This window comes from Neofelis nebulosa, chromosome 5 (assembly GCF_028018385.1).
Source record: "Neofelis nebulosa isolate mNeoNeb1 chromosome 5, mNeoNeb1.pri, whole genome shotgun sequence".
Classification (NCBI taxonomy): domain Eukaryota; kingdom Metazoa; phylum Chordata; class Mammalia; order Carnivora; family Felidae; genus Neofelis; species Neofelis nebulosa.
In genome coordinates, this window is record NC_080786.1 from 84195515 (window position 1) to 84213172 (window position 17658).

General features: G+C 40.5%; 1 protein-coding gene across 1 annotated transcript in view; it reads right to left on the bottom strand.

Annotated features, from left to right (window-relative positions):
- LOC131512339 (probable cation-transporting ATPase 13A4) overlaps positions 1–13418 on the bottom strand; it is a 56553-nt gene extending 43135 nt beyond the window's left edge. Inside the window, 9 exon segments of the mRNA XM_058730862.1 lie at positions 195–348; positions 571–657; positions 2286–2436; positions 6042–6103; positions 8613–8719; positions 8722–8800; positions 9405–9562; positions 10620–10790; positions 13288–13418. Coding sequence (XP_058586845.1) covers positions 195–348; positions 571–657; positions 2286–2436; positions 6042–6103; positions 8613–8719; positions 8722–8800; positions 9405–9562; positions 10620–10790; positions 13288–13348 — 1030 coding nt within the window. The 5' untranslated portion in view covers positions 13349–13418.
- Positions 13419–17658: the final 4240 nt, after the last annotated feature.

Genomic DNA, 17658 nt, shown 5'->3' on the forward strand with positions numbered 1-17658 from the left:
AAATTCGTAATACCATTCACCAAGATGGAAAATACAGGAAGTGAGAAAGAGAAGTATTGAGTTTGGGATGCCAGTTGGGTTACCGAATTAGCAATGGCCAGTAGGCAATTAAATTTATAGATCATGTGCTGATGGGACACATTTGCGCTGGAAATAACAGATCCGTCTGTTGAATCACAAGTCTGTTCGCTTACCTGTCTCAGGTTGGCAAAAGCTGGCCACCCTTTCTGGTGCACCTTTCATGAATGCCAGCCGGTCACCCCCCATCTCTTGGACAATGACTGTCATCCTCTGCAGTGCTGATGAGAATGGGAACAGATGCAGGATTGCAATTCCTTCCACTGGGACCTGGTTGAGGGAGGGGGAATGGAGAGGGACATACCAACATAGCTTCTAGCTAGTCAAGAGTTCACTACTCCCTCAATTCTTATTTTAGCAAATACGGGAAGCAAGGTCTTAGCAATTTTCACCTATGGAATTCAAAGAAGACACGTCTGTCTTCAAAATTTTCCCTTCAAAAATTTCCCTTTGAGTCTGGGCATTTGGGAGTGGATAGCAGGCAAGGCTTACCTGGCTGGCTGTTTTGCAAGGCTTAACTACCATGGCATGTGCTGGCACTCCCTTGATGTGGAAATCGTCCCCAGAAACAGCCATCTCCTGTTTCACAAATGGGATATTTCTTTGTAGAGATTTAGTTCTTATTCATCCACTGATACCACGCTCAAACCCCCTCTTTGAGAAAATCCTCAGGCCACCTTGATGTATTCTCAGTGTCACCTCCCTCAGTCAGATGGAGGTGAACCAGACTTATTTTGCCACGGGGCGCGGCGGGGGGTGGGAAGTGCATTGGAAATGCCACAGAACTTGCAAGGCAGACACCTCTGAATTATTCATGCAATTTATCCTGCTTTCTCTGTTGGAATGTGCTGCATAAGGTTCATTCTCCGCTTCTGAAAAGCTTAACTTGAAAATAGTGAGCATGGAGAGGCAGGCTTGTGTGAGGCAAGCACCATACTGTCTTTGTTTTCCCAGAGTTCGACACTGTTCCCACCCTTCCTTCTCTGTCTAATTTGAATCGATAGTCCTCAGGGCCAGGCAGGGCAGGGACTGTGATGTACGTGGCTGGTGTTCAGGAAACGTTCAGTAATTGGTGTAATAATAACCCTAAATTATAGTCAAAGGAACCTTTTACCCAAAGATGTCAAAATGCTTTGTAATCATATCATCCAGCAGCTGAAATAATCTCAGAAAGGAAATTGTAATTCCTACTTAAAGATACAGAAAAACAGTAACCCAGAAGAAATGGGGGGACTGGCAGAGTGATATCAGACTGCTACAGAGCCATATCCCACTAGCGCTGGAGGGGACCCTAGAGACTGTCTCCTTTAGCAGGGTAGCACGCGGGAATCACTGAGGCCTAGAACTGCACAGGGCTTCCGGGAGTAGGAGTGGGCTTGTGGCGAGCGTTTCCTGTATTACACAGGGTCTATCTTCTATGTCAACCACAGCAACTCCAACTGTTGGTTTTTTAATAGAATGTTTCTGAATAGGTTTCCTTTGGAGAAAAGATTCCAGCTCTGTTATTTCATTTTGTTTGTTTGTTTTATATGAACACTGCTGATCTAATGCAAGCCCTTTTGTTTTAAGGTCATGGGAGCCAACACTTTAACAAGAGGGATGCCTTCACAGGGTCAAGCAGTCAGAGCAGAGCCAAAACTGGAACCGGGAAACCAGAGACCTGGTCCTGAACTATACGTTTTGCTCTTAAATCTACTTCAAAATCTCAACAAAAGCTCTTTCACGGTTTCCCTTTTTATTTCTTCCAGTCTTAGAAACAAAGTCAATATTCATTTAATAGGAATAAAACTTTTGGTAACAATGAATTATCCTAAGCAGTGGAGACAGTGCTGTTTCCTAATCCCCATGTTCTAGAAAACTTTACAACCAGACATTGCTCAAAAGTTGGAAAATAATTATACAGCAATTATGTTGTCTCAAGAGTTGGAAGATATAGAATAATTGTATGAATATGGTTAACCTACAATGTCCCAGGCACACTATCAGGGATTTTTTTTTTTAAATGCATCATTCCATTTATCCTCATAATAACTCCACAATGGAGATACTATTATTAGTTAAATTGTACAGATGAGGAAACCAGACTTAGCTTAGTTTGTCCATCACTATTGCATGTACCTCTATATTGAAAGTATTGAATACGATAAAATCTGTATTGCTCTGGCATTGAAGAAGCTTCTTAGGTCATCTGCAGAGCAGGATCTTACCCAGGTGGTGGCTTCAAACATCTTGAGATCCAGAGGATCTCCCTGGATGGTCCCATCAAGAAGAATCAGAGAGTGGCAGCTGGCCATGGCCGCACACAGCGGGCCCCATGGCAAAGACCTGCCGGACACAAAGCTGTGGACTTCCTGGAACCTGAAGGAGAAAAGGGAAGGGCCTTCAGTCTATCCATCCATGCTAAAATGGAGCTTGTGGAAGTAAAAATCTGTTGAAAAATTACTGCAGCATGCATGGTTACACTAGCATGCATCTTCTAATGCCCCCAAATTAATCATGCTTTATTTAACCGTTATTCTTCTATAAATTCAGCAAGCGTGAGAAAGGTCTTTGAGGTTTGTCTCAAACTCTTTCTTTTCCTTGCTCTTTCTCTGGCACTGATTTAATCCCAGAGGTATAGAAAAAACTAGAAGTATCACCCTTAGTTTGAAACACATCCACTACCACCCCAACTACCAGACGGCTTCATTTCCAATGCGGTGAGAAGCACAGGCTAGCTCATTGTATGGCTGTGTGTGTATATGTGCATCTTCACTCAACCCTTCAGGGCAGGCATACATTTTTCCATCTTTCTCTCCAACATATCTGACGTTTGGCCCACAGCAGATACTCAACAAATGTATGAATGAATAAATGAATGAGTTAATTCCTGGAAAACCAAAAGACTTTAATGATAAAGAACTTTAAAAAAAAGCATTTTTGAAAAGGACATTTTGTCCCCCTCTTCCATCCTGACATCTAGCGTCCATCATCACCATCATTTTTTTTATAGAAACTAGCCTCATCTAAAACCTACTGAGGTACAACTCCAATTGTCACATGCAGGGTTCTTTCACTAAGTCAGAGATGAAGTCATCAAGTGTGGCCTCAGGTTCACTAGATGCATGTCCTTTGAAGCCTTGCTGTCATGTCTTACACGTGGAGCACCGTAGGTGGTCCACAAAGCAGCCCATCCTACATGGGGGACCTCAGAGGGGCAGGTGCTTCCAAGGGGCCAGAGTCTACATGCTCTTGTTTCAGATTTGTGGACCTCTGGGGCTACATAGGACCTCTAGCTGTGCCTCCAATGTGCAGTTTCCAGACCTCTCTACCACCCTAATTACTCATTACTGGAAAAGTTTTTATGTGTCACATTTTGTCTTAAAACATGTTCTCCAGGATCAGATTATTATTTCCCATGATATGGGCACTGAATTTCTTTAAATATGGCCTTAGTTTGCTCTAGCCTTTTATTCCTGAAAGCCTCCCCATCACAGAGCTAACTCATAATCCAGGCGTATTTCTTCCTGGCTTCCTCATTCAAGTTTCCCTACAAGTTCAAAAACCTCTTGGCTGATTACTGACCCTGTTGATTATATTTATTATTATATATCAGTAGTTCAAGTTGTCTTAGTGGTTTCCAACATGTCCCCCAGTATTTTAGTACACATTAAGCAATCACCAGCAGCGTGATTAACACAGATGCTTAAGCTCACACTGAAAAGCACAGATTAAGGGGAAAAAATCTTATTTTTAAGTTGGCACACATATTGCCATTGCTACGTAATTCTGACTATATAATTCTGAGTTCCTGGGGACTGGGCCAAACTCTTGTTTGTATAACAAATAAATAGAACTCTCTCTCATCCTTGTCCTTGTATTTTTATTTGAATGTTTATGATTGATCCTGCTCAAGTAGCCCAGGTGGCCTTCTAATGGTTCTTGAAGTATCTGGCACATTGGGCAGGAATTTTTGGAAAGGAATTATTAAAGATGAGCTTACCTTTTACAAGAAGATATTTAATAGCCTGTAAGTCAAATGCTGACTTCTACCTAGTATTGAGTAGGTTTTCTCTGATGTTATTAATTAAATTTGGCAATCTTTCTTTTCAAATTTTAAATTTTCCTTTTAGGAAGCAAGAGTAGCAGGCTTAATTAATCAATCAATAACTTAAACATTGTATCAATGTTTTTATTTCAATTTGACAGGTTACATTTATTTATTTATTTATTTATTTTTAACATTTATTCATTTTTGAAAGGCAGAGAGAGACAGAGCGCGGACAGGGGATGGGCAGAGAGAGAGGGAGACACAGAAACAGAAGCAGGCTCCAGGCTCCGAGCTGTCAGCACAGAGCCCGACGTGGGGCTCGAACTCACGGACCGCGAGATCACGACCTGAGCTGAAGTCGGCCGCTTAACCGACTTAGCCACCCAGGCGCCCCTGACAGGTTACTTTTAGAAATAGAAAGTTTTGTGAATAAGAGGATGCCTGAATTCAATAAGTGGAAAAGCATTCAAAAGATGGAACATTAAAAAAAAAAAAAGGTGGAACATAGTAAGTTCATTTTAATTAAACATTTGCTGGGCACCTGTTATGTGTGCCCATGTGCCTGGTATAGTGCTACAGCACTAGGAACACAAATATAAATAAAAGACCAACTACTCTCAGGATGCTTACGTATTTGAACAAATACATACATTTTTTGTGGAAGCTGAAGCGGAAACATACAAATGAACAGGAAGACCAGGTCTATATCTAAATCTATGTTTGAGACGAAATGAAAAGAACTTGAGAACGTTTAATATTTATAAGAGGTTTCTCCTGTGGACCAAAGTGGCTAGAAGCACTGAGGTCTATTTGTTAACCCAGGAAATAGACTTGCTTATAAATAATATTTTCATATGAGAATGTATTACACACACGTAATTAAAATATTTTGTGGATAAATTATAGGTCACCTGCATATAAGAAGAACCACAATGTACCTTTTATGTATTAGATGCTTTTGTGATGGAGGATGTGAGGATACGGGGGAAATACTTTCATTTAAAAAAAAATGTAAAAGTCAGATGGTTCGTGTTCTGTTCGCAAATGGAGGTAGTGACCAGAAAAAGCGGGTGGGGGGGGTGCAATGTCAGACATGCCCACAAGAGGGCCACACAAGAGAGCCATGCAAATCATACCACTCCGAGCTGAAAATTGCCAAAAAACGAGTCTTTTCTGGCCAGAAAGGAGGAGTTGCCCTGCACCCAAAAGGTGGAGTTTCCAGAACTGCAATACCAAAGAAAATGAGTGCATTAGCTACAGGTTCACGGCTGCTGCTCTTCCTGAAACTCACTGTGCACAAGTCAGTGCAGTGTTCTCCTTCCAGGCAAACTGAAAGGCTTCAGTTTGTAGAAGGAATGTTACCTTCCTGAGGGACCATGTCCTGGTATTCTCCAAATCAGGTACACTGGGTCAACTTCAGGCCCCTCACTAATATGCTGACAGCAAATTACAGTTTTAAGATTTTTTTGCAGGGTGCCTGGGTGGCTTAGTTGGTTAAGCATCTGACTTTGGCTCAGGTCATGATCTGGGCTCTGTGCTGACAGCTCAGAGCCTGGAGCCTTCTTTGGATTCTGTGTCTCCCTCTCTCTCTGCCCCTCCCCTGCTCTCTCTCTCTCTCTCTCCCTCTCGCTTGCTCAAAAATAAATAAACATTAAAAAAATTTAAAAATGGTTTTACAAATCACATCTTAGCAAAGACGCGAAACCCCTCTGTCTCCTAGGTTTGCGAGTGGAATGGGGCAGGGGACAGGGTGTAGGGAGCTATGCATGTTTCAGTAAGACTTGGAAGTGCTCCAAAGAGACATTACATGAAGGCACTCTGGCAACCACTGCTCTGAAGCCAAAATGTCTTCATTATTAATTTTCAGGAGAAAATGCAGAGTATTTTCTCTGGGAAAAGAGAAACTCCAGTGCATTCAGTCCCAGGTACTCACCCACTCCTATCGCAGGGCACGGCTCCCCAGAGATCCAAACCATCCCTTGTTAAGGTGCCTGTCTAAACAGAAACGAGGGCTCGGTTTACTCTGAAGCGACAGCCCATAAGGTATGTTTTAACAGGGAAATATATGTCACAAACACGTTACTGAAATCAGCACCTCAAGGAAGGACACAGTCAGGTGGGAATCCTGGGGTCCTCGGCAGAAGCTTGGACGGCTCCTACCAGTTGTACCAAGCTGGCAATAAAGGAAGAAAACGGTATCTGTCTTACAGACTTCAGAGCCTGGTTGTGAGGATCTAATGGGAAAGTCTTGGTAAGCCTGTAAGAGCTATAAAGTAGGTGAGTCCCAGGTTTTACAGTAGAAGATAAAAGTATGTCATCAGAAATAAGTAATGGGAGTAGACTTTTTCCCTGCTCTAAACAAGTGGTTTGCTCTTTGACACCTGTTAGGTAAAAGAGGGTGCTTTTTGGTATTTCTCCCCGTACAGGATAATGATGAAGAGCTTGGACTCGTTTAAAACACTAGCTGTATGACCTGGGAGAGTTATTTAATCCCTCTGAAACTTGGAGCCCTTACCTGTACAATGTGCTTATAATCGGATGAGGTTTTTGTGAACGTCAAATTAGATAATACAAATAGAGTGCTTGATTTAATGTCTGACACAGAGTAAGAGCAAATTATGATAATTACCCCTAATTATTACTTATTTTATGCAAATTCATGTCATAATGATTTGTCCCACCCCTGCTTCTTTTGCCAAGTGCAGGGATGAGATGACCCCACAAATAGAACATTCTTCTTTGTTATGCTAATTGGATCACAAAATAATTCAGAAATGCTGGCAAGAGCCATGTTAGCCTTCTGATCGTGGTAGGTCTCTCTGATAGTCCAGTAACCATGTAATATAGCTCTGATCCTATTACTTTTCTGTCATCAAGAACCTCAATGTCCTGTTTAATGGACACAGGGTTTCCATTTGGGAAGATAGAACAATTCTCAAGATGGCTGGCGGTGATGATTGCGCAACAATGTAAGTGCACTTAAAGCCACTTAAAGATGGTTAAAACGGTAAATTTTATGGAATGTTCATTTTGCCACAACAAAAGTAAGAAAAAGGAGAACGACAATTAAAAAAGCAAAAACAGAACCAAAAACCACTCTCAAAGGTTCCGCACTGCCTGAAAGGTATGTACAAAAGTCTTACCCAGATAGCAAAGGTGTACAAACCTCTCCCATTACTGACGTCTTGCTCTGGTCAAAACCACCGGCTCTATTGCTTTCCTAAATCCACTCATTTGCCCATATTCACCTGCCTATTATACCCTTGTGTTGTATTAATTTTCTATATATAATGATGATTTGACACCTTAAAAAACCTTTCTAAGGAAAGACTCCATCTCCTGGGCTAGCCAATTCTTAGAGATAGTAAGGGACTCCGCGTGCCTTTGACATGCAAACTAATCATCTACCTGGCCCCTACTCCTCAGGAGGCAATAGTCCTCTGCCTTCATCATCCTGGGGCCAAGGGCCAGAGACTACCCTGCAGCCCAAAGCTCACCCAAATCGTTCAAACTAGCCAGTCATAAGCTGTTTACCCTGTCCTGACCTGCCTTCCCCGTAGAGACCCCAGTAAAGGCCTTGGTCTAGGCATTTCCTCAGATCCCTTATCCAAACTTGCCATTCCTCCCATGGCCCACAGGACTGTGCCTCTCCTTACCAGGAGAACTGTAATGTTAAACTTCTTTCAAAGGCATTGACCTCTCTCTGCAGTCATCAATCCCCTTTATAAATGAAGACCTGGACACAAGACAGCCCATCATCCCTGCCTTACGTTCTCACAGCCCCTACCCTCACTCAGTATAGGCAGACACCAGACCAAAAGAATATATGCAGGAGGAGGTAGAATAAGAGGCTGGTTGGGAATAACTGGCATATAGTCAAGAGTAATTTTAAGCAATATACTACAGATGGGAAAATACAGTAAGGATTTGATTGGAGCTTTCCTATAGCCAAGTGCAACTGCCCAAGTAAAATACAGTTAAATAAATTCTTCCCTTTTTAATTCATTCATTATTTATTATGATTAATTATTATTTATTCATAATTATGCATTATTCATTATTATTCATCATTATCATTATTATTTATTTATTTATTCATTATTAAACCAATAAATATTTATTGGGCACTGACTATACGCTAGGCAATATCCTTGACCATGGTAGTGGTCAAGCAGGGACCACAGTGAAGGGTTTAAGTTTTGTTCCTTGTATGTGGTTTTGTCTGGGGAGGGACAGAATGCTACCTTAATTAACTGTGTTTTAGAATACTAGAGCTGGAAGGACTTTCAAAGACCTGCTTGTTCAGTACCTACTCTCCCTCTTCTAAACCCTAGAATCTGGAAGCTCAAGAGACGTGCCTTTCCTAGATTACGCATCCAACCAGAGATAAAAGGAAGGTAGATAACACATCCTGTGTTTCCTGCCCCAGAAAAGTGTGAAGCGCCTCTACCCGATGACAACGATGATAAAAATGACAATGATAATGAGGGTGAAACACACATACCTTGTCAAAGCAGACAAGGTTTAATTGTCCACATACATTGATCCTCTGGGGGCTGATGCAAAAGATGCCTCTCTTCTTCAGCCTCTTCTGGGCATAGATAATACTGTGGTCAGAGCAGCAGGTAGAGCAGGAGGGACCGCAATTGTGATGACATCAAGGGCTTTCTTCACCACCTCCTCTGGAGGCTCCTGGGACATAAAGTCACTCTTCAGCTATTACAGGTAAATCAGTCCTGAACAGCGTGGTGCATATGACTTTTTTCCTCCTTTTTTTTACTTCCTTAGGTCACATTCCCAGAAATGATATGAGTGGGTCACAAAGTATGCACGGTTTATGGCTCTCATAGATTTTCCAAAGTGCAATGAAACAGTTTGTAATGAGTCATTGCTGCTACCAGCAGAGAACAATGTACAAATTTGCCATGGCCTCACCAACATGGGGTATCCAGGTTTTATTTTCAGCTCCTTATTTAATAATGCCAAAATACTATGTTACTGGGATAAACATATTCTCAGATCGAAAATGAAAACATGGTGTAAGAAGTGTACAAGATGAGAGGCACTGTTGGTAGCTCAGGAAACAGCGTTTTGCCCCTCTAGTTCTGATTGTTATAATATTACTTGGGGATCAATCTCTCATATTGGCGAACTGTGAGTACATGTGCAGGTATCAGTATTTGGCTTTGTTTCCCAGGTTTATAAACCATAGCTGAGATTAAGGTTAACATGCAGAGTATAAATTACCTCCATGAGTGTTACGTGTGCATGTAGTAAAAGAACAAAAGCAACTTACCCCGTTGAGCACATAGACGCACAAAGTATAGATCATCCCAATGGTTGCTGTCCCTACAAGGCACAGGAGGAACCTGATGGCATCCCTGTAAAGCTTAAAATTCATTGGCTTCGGGTACAGAATGGATCTCACGAGGTCGCCTTTTGCAGTGTTGAATCCTGAAGTAACAAACACACAATCCACATTCTTAGGATGACAAATCCTACTAATAGCACGCTTCTAAGCCTCAACATAGCCTTTGTTTTTCTCTAGAGATATTTCAACGGTGCTTAAACCCAAACACAATTAAAGGATAATTGGGAAGACACCTGAGTGCTAGAATGGAAATATCTTACTTTTTCAGAGCCTATTCCCTTCTGATCTTTCTTCTCTCTACTTCCAAAATCAATGTGACCCAGAGATAGGAAACCACCACACTGGGATCAGAACACAGCCTTGCCCAATATAACTTCATTTTAAGGAAACGACTCACACACACACACATACACACACACACACGTTACTTGAAATTAAACCATAGGACCCAGTAAATACTGATGGACTTAATTTCTAATACTTTTCAGTGTCAAGTTTTCAATTTCTTTTTAAAATTTTTTTTAATGTTTATTTATTTTTGAGACAGAGGGAGACAGAGCACGAGTGGGGAAGGGGCAGAGAGAGAGGGAGACACAGAATCCGAAACAGGCTCCAAGCTCCGAGCTGTCAGCACAGAGCTCAATGCAGGGCTCGAACCCACGAACCGTGAGATCATGACCTGAGCTGAAGTTGTACGCTTAACCGACTGAGCCACCCAGGCGCCTTAAGTTTTCAATTTCTAACCCTGGCTAGAAAAACTTGGGATTTGGGGCTAAAAGATCTAAGTTCTAGACCCAGGTCTTTCAGTGACTAGCTATGTGATTTTTTTTTTTTAAGTTTGTTCAGATTGTGCTGACCTCAGCCTATTTATGTACGAAGTGGGAACAAGCATCTTTGCTGTGCATGTTTGATATATAGAGATAGTTTCTAAACTACAAAACACGTTAATAGTAATTATTGTCATAGGTATTTTGTTGACTAAAAGGCATGTGCCATAGTGCAATTCACACTTGAAATATGGAACTTTAATAGGTTTGGTTCGTTATCGAAAGACTATTGCTTACCTAATAGATTTCAGACACTAGACACACTGAGCAAAAATATTTCATTAAAGTAACATACCAAAGAAGGGATGCTCACCAGTCTGCAGCACCACCGCCCTCACGGTCCCGGAGCACGTTCCCTTAGCTTGGATAACCTCTGTCCCACAGAAAAGGACATGCCTTTTATAGTCGGCTTCACTCTGCGTTTTCCAGGGCATGGAGCTCTCCATCTTGGGCAATGGAGTTTTAGTGACTGGAATACTTTCTCCTATAGAAAACAAACATCTCATTTAAATCACGTATGCACTCACTAGGCATGCGGTGGACGTTTGTTATAAGCCTGCAGGGGGAGGCAGGGACAACCTTAGGTATTAGGGATACAAGGAGATTGTTTTTTAGGAGATTTGTAGTCCCAATAAATAATAATGTATTATAAATACTATAAGTATTGTAACATCCAACAAGGACATTAAAGAAGGCTAGAAATAGCTGTGTAGGGAATAGCAAGTTGTGAGGTCCAGAATGTGGGGCATGGGGAGTGAGGGGCCATGAGACCTGTGCAGGAAACCAAAGCGGGGAGGCCCTAGGTGCACATATTTAAGTGTTTACATGGTTTTTGTAGGCATTAGTGGCAGAAGGGAGTGGGGAGATATTTAAGTGTTTTTTTCAAGAGAGTAATATCACATTCATGTACAAGAGAGAGAGTACTCTATCTGCAGTACAGGGAATGGATTGAAGTCTGGTGAGGTTGGAAGCTGGACATCCAGATGGAGAGAACAAAGTCTGACTTATGGCAGCAGGCAGTGAGAGTAAAAAGAAGTCCAGGAGCTGAGAAATAAGAAGGTAAGAAGTTACAAAACTTGGGGAGGGTTTTATATTGGGAGGTCATAGGAACAGAGAAATTCAAAATGGCTTCTTGGTTTCCAACTTGGGGAAATGAGCAGAGGGTGGCATTAGTCATCAACAGAGGGATTATAGGAGGAAGGAAGAGTTGCTTTATGTTCACCACGAGTTGCAGATGTCTTGTGGGATGGCTATGTTGAGACGTCTTGCATTTATTTATTTGAGTCTGGAGTTCAAGGGAGAAGCCTAGACCAGAGACATTTACTCAAAGTTCACCACCTTACAGGCTATGATTAAAGTCACAGGAGAGAGAAGATTACTGAGGGATCAAGAGTGAGGATAGAAGAGGATAAGACTAGGACATAGCTCTGAGCACTACCAACAATCAGGAGCAGCATGGGCAGGTTGCTATCTTGGACAGTTAGGGAAGAGAGTTTTCCAAAAGGAAAGATGGTCAGAATCATCAAAAGCAGCAGAGAGGTCAACAAGAAGAGAAATCTAAAGAATCCATTGGGTTTGGCAATTGGGACATGGGTGACTGCTGCCAGTGACATCAAGGAGCAGATGGCAGTGGCTGAAGTGCTAATACAGGGTGGTGAATGACGTTGAAGAAGTAATTAGTGTCTGATCTGTGGAATAAACCTTGTAAAGCCTTCCACTGGCCTTTGAAAAGTGGGCAGTATAAAGTCAGAGATATGTCCCACTGTAGTAGGGCCACTTTTTGCCAGAAGAAAGGTACTTAACATTGCAGAGGTCCCAGCACTAAAGGAATTTTACAAATCTACGGATTCCTTATATGAAGAAACATGGCCTGCCACGCATTAAAAAAATTGGGGTGGGGGGAGACCATACGCCTGGGTGGCTCAGTCGGTTGAGTGTCTGACTTTGGTTCGGTCATGATCTCACAGTTCGTGAGTTCGGGCCCCATGTTGGGCTCTGTGCTGACAGCTCAGAGACTGGAGACTGTTTCCCACTCTGTGTCTCCCTCTTTCTCTGCTCCTCCCCTGTTCATGCTCTGTTTCTCTCTGTCTCCAAAAATAAATAAACATTAAAAAAAACCTTTTTTAATAAAAAAATAAAAAAACATTTTTTTGTAAAGTTACATAGAAGAAAGATACATGTTCTTGTCTCCATTTTATGCCTTCCTGGTCTGTCCTAGAAAAATGGATTCAATTTTGGCTTCAGTGGGAACCACAGTATGTCAATGTGTCTTCTCAGCCCCCTAGTCCATCTGTGAAAAAACCTTTATGATTCTTCTTTATCTTACAGAAATGTTGGCACAACATCTCCTCAAATGTGCACTCGTGAGAACTTGAAGCACTGTGATCCCAAGGTCTCTTCTCTCTGGACCTCAGCTTCCATATCCATGAGATGCAGTGACCTCTAAGGTCCCTCCCTGCTCTAGCAGCATACTACTTAAAAATGAAATTCAATAGTCCTAAAGTCCCAGTGTGTTTTCAGGCAGCAGATGTGTGACAAATCCTTTGTCGTGAATCTTTTCACATATTCAAGCCAAGGCAGGGAAGAGCTTGGACTTGACCTTCTGGGTTTCAGGATGTCATCAATAGCTTTCATATCTTCCAAGTTTATCAAAAGATATAATTTATGTGAAAATACGGAACATAAAAGTCACAGATGATTTGAAATGTCTAATGATCTCTACAGTCTTTTAAGGTAAAGCGACAGGGTTGCAATAACCTTTGTTCAAGAAGAAAATGCTAAGCACTCAGAAAATTACAACTGTATCAAACATAGGACACAGAAAGCAGCTTTAATTTGAACTCTCCCATCCAGAGCAGGACAGTCAAGAATTGTGGGAGTGTAATATCCCACAGCAAGCCCCAGCTTTGCCACTGTTGTTCTGATAGAGAAGGAACCTGGGAGAGCTTGCCAAGGCTGTATGTCGTGAGACAGAACCGTACCTGTCAGCATGCCTTCATCTACCACACAGCTGCCATCAATCAGGATGGCATCGCATGGCATTTGCACTTTGTTCCCCGTCAAAATTAATAGATCTCCGGGTATCAGGAAGCGTGATTCCAGCTCTTGGACTCCAGCTGGAAGTGTGAGATGGCAGAGTCAAGTCAGATTTTTTTTTCTCACAACTAGTCCAACATCTAGCTTAACTGGAAATCAATGAAAAAGCAATGTGGATGGAACTGGAGGGTATTATGCTCATTGAAATAAGTCAGGCAGAGAAAGACATCATGTTTTCACTCATAGGTGGAATATGAGAAACTTAACAGAAGACTGTGGGGGAAGGGAAGGGGAAAAATAGTTTCAAACAGCAAGAGAGGCAAACCATAAGAGACTCTTAAATACAGAGAACAAACTGAGGGTTGATGGGGGGGTAGGGGAGAGGGGAAAATGGGTGATAAGCATTGAGAAGGGCATTTGTTGGAATGGGCTGGGTGTTGTATGTAAGCAGTGAATCGTGGGAATCTACCTCTGAAGCCAAGAGCAGACTATATACACTGTATGTTAGCTAACTGGAGAATACATTATATTTTTAAAAAAGGAAACTATTCCTCAATGTTGATTCAATATCTGAGAACAATTAAGAGAAAAAAGTAATAAATTGCATAAAATGAAAACAGAGAAAAAACCTAAAGGCAAATTTAGAAAACGTATTTGAAATTTACAGTACATTACATTACAAAAGATTAATATTCCTAATATATAAAGAATTCCTGAAAAAAAGGGATGTACAGCAAATGACTATAGCAAAATTGCTAGAGATGTTAACAATTCATACATGCACACACACACACACATACACACACATACACACAGAGGCATACGCACAATGCAAATGGCATGCTAAACATTTGAAGAGATCTCATTCTTGCTCATAATTTAAAAAATGAAAGTTCCTTCCCTCCTACCTATCTTCCTTCCTCTCCTCCCGTCTGCTTTCTTTTACCTTTTTCCTTCTTTACTCAATCCCAAAGCTAGAGGGGTTAAATAAGATAGGCATCCTTGCAGAAGGTTGGGTGGTGTGGGGTGTGGGGGCAGCCTGCTGCAAGTTTTGGAGCCTAAGCAGAATGGACATGGGTTCACATGACCCGGTTAGTGAGTTCGAGTCCTGCGTTGGGCTCTGTGCTGACAGCTCAGAGCCTGGAGCCTGTTTCGGATTCCGTGTCTCCTCTCTCTGCCCCTCCCCTGCTCACACTCTGTTTCTCTCTCTTTCTCAAACATAAATAAACATTTAAAAAAAGAAATAAATTATTTCCTACATCTGTCTCCTAAAAAAGCCTAGCAACAGTGACTAACATGTAGAAACGAGCACTTCTAGTGCGCTGTTTGAGGTCTCTAACTACCATTACTAAGAGCTCTTTGGAAAAATGGATGTGTCCAGGTTTAGAGCAGAACTGTTCCAGATGAACGTGGAATATCATACCGTATCAGAAAGCAATAAAATTTTCAAAGACTGCTGAATTCATGGCAAAAGAATTCAGAAGTCAACCTGAGGAGGCACTCAACGGCCAAAGATGAGACAATTTGAGCACAGTAAGAATAAAAATTGCCATGGAGAGAAATGTACCAACAACGTTTAACATGATACATCCATATTGACTCTAAAAAAAAAATCCTTTGGATAATGCTAGAGGATCAACCCATTATTTTTAAAGCTGGTACATAAAAAAAATCAAATATTAATATTTTATTTCTTAAACAAATTGAATCTCAGGGTAATGAAATAGTTGAGGAGGGTTTTTCTTTACTGAAATATTCCGCTTAGTATGTGAAGATGGTATGATACAAGTAAAATTTGAAACTCCTAATGAAATAGTAAATCTAGGTCATAAACATTTGTTTGCTAATGTCACAAAAAGAAGATAGATAGTATGCACCTCCCTTTTTAGAAGTTCACAATATCAGAGTACCTGGGTGGCTGAGTTGGTGAAAAGTCTGACTCTTGATTTCAGCTCAGGATGATCTCACCATCCTGAGATTGAGCCCCACATCTGCCCTGACAGTGTGGAGCCTTCTTGAGATTCTCTCTCTCTCTCTGCCTCTCCCCTGCTCATGAGTTCTTTCTCTCCTTCGCTCTCAAAATAAATAAATAAACTTAAAAAAAAGAAGTTCACTATATCAACTATAAAGTATTCTTGCCAAAAACTCAAGCCTTGGATCTAACTACCAATTTACAGGAATTGCAAGCAATAGAAAATCAAGTTAAATAATTTTATGAATATGCAATCAACATAACCCAAACTGTAGAACCCAAAGGTTGAAAAACTTCCTTTCTTCAACAACCAAAAAATGTGCAAGGAAAATGTAAGATATGGAGGAGGGAATGTGTAGAGTTAAAATAAACTTGAGACTTGGGACCCCTGGGAGGTGTAGTCGGTTAAGCATCTGACTCTGGATTTGGGCTCAGGTCATGATCGCACAGTTTGTGAGAGTCGGCTCCATGCTGACAGTGTGGAGCCTGCTGGGAATTCTCTCTATCTCTCTCTCTCCAATGTTCTATCTCTCTAAAAATAAGCATTTAAAAATTATTATGAAAAATAAACTAGAAGAGACTTAATCAATTGCAGTATGTGAACTTTAGATCCTGATTTGAAGATGTATATACATGTATAATCACACACTGGTGACTCTACTAAGAAAATTTGAATACTTCTATATAATTGATTTTTTAAAATATGGAGCTATTTTATTTTTTTTGGTAAATAAATTTAAAAGGAATTTTTATATTTTGCATATATACTGAATTTTTTTCAAATGAAATCACGTGATATCTGGAATAGCAACAAAATAAATCTAGAGTGAAGGAGGTAGTAAGACAGTTGGAAAAAAAAAGATTCAATGAGCTGATAATCATTGATTCTGAGTAAAAGCTATATGGGTGTCATTATTGTATTCTCTCCATTATTGTCTTTGTGCGAAATATTTCATCATAAAAAATTAAGCAAGAAAATGACCAGGTTATTTTTAAAAGGTCAAGATTCACTTCCAGCCAAGAAGTAGTAAAAAAGAACAGATTTATCTTCCCACCAGAAACAACCAAACCCATACAAAATAAGTGAAACAATGGTTTGGGGGCACTGAACTTAAGCAACAAAAGACAGAAAACAAGTGAATGTGCCTTGCAATTGCTTAGCTTACTGCCTTTAGAGACTTCCCAGGCCACTGTGCAAGGAAGGGGAACCCAGACAAAATCCAGAGGTCTCTATGAGTTCAGAATACGGACCCAAGAGTGCTTAGAGATGAATCTTCACAGCATTTGAGGAAACTACTGGGAAATGAACAATTGAACATTTATATTTAAAAATACCATTCACAAGACCATCAAAATCATGAAATATTTAAGAATGAATCTTAGAGAGAATGTGTAAGGCCCACACACAAAAAACTGTGAAATATTGCTGAGAGAAAGACCAAATTAACCAAAATCAAATAAATGGAGAGACATACTATGTCCACAGGTCAGAAGACTCAAATTTATTAATATGTCAACTGTCCACAAATGGATCTACAGATTTCACACAATCCTAATCAAAATCTCATCATGGTTTTTTTGTTAGAAATTGACAGGATGATTCTAACAGTCCTATGAAAATGCAAAGGGCCCGATATCACCAAAGCAACTCTGAAAAAGAGAACAAACTTGGATGACTACATTATGCTATTTTTAAGACTAATTATAAAGCCACCTTGTGGCTTTGGTATAAAGACAGATCAGTAGAATAGAATAGGGAGTCTAGAAACAGATCGGCTTGTATATGAACAACCGATTTTTTACCAAGATGCAAAGGCAACTGAGTGAAGAAAGGATAGTCTTTTCAACAAATGATATTGGAACATTTGAATGTCTATTTGCAAAAAAAAAAAAAATGAAATTCAATCTTTAAAAAATTCAAAATACAATATACATCTAAATAAGAAACAAAACTATGAATATTCTAGAATCCAATGTAGTTTTTTTTTCTATTAATCTCTGAGGGAGACTAAAAACCAGAGCATTTACCTATCATGAATTTAACGTTATCTGATATGACTTACTAGCCTTTATAAATTAAGAGTTTCCAACAAGATTCAATTATGAACTAGAAGAGTTATAAACAATATAAGACTCAATCAGATTTTTAAAATCCAGGTGAATTTTAAGAACATTTTTCTCATCTCCCAACATGTCTTCCCAATTTTGTCATTCTGTTGTCTGTTCCTCATTGTACATCAAAGACCTCAGACGAAGTTTTTTTGTGATCATTAACACACAAGAAAGAATCCCAAATATTTAGGGGTGCCTTGGTGGCTTGGTCGGTTAAGCGTCCCAATTCGGC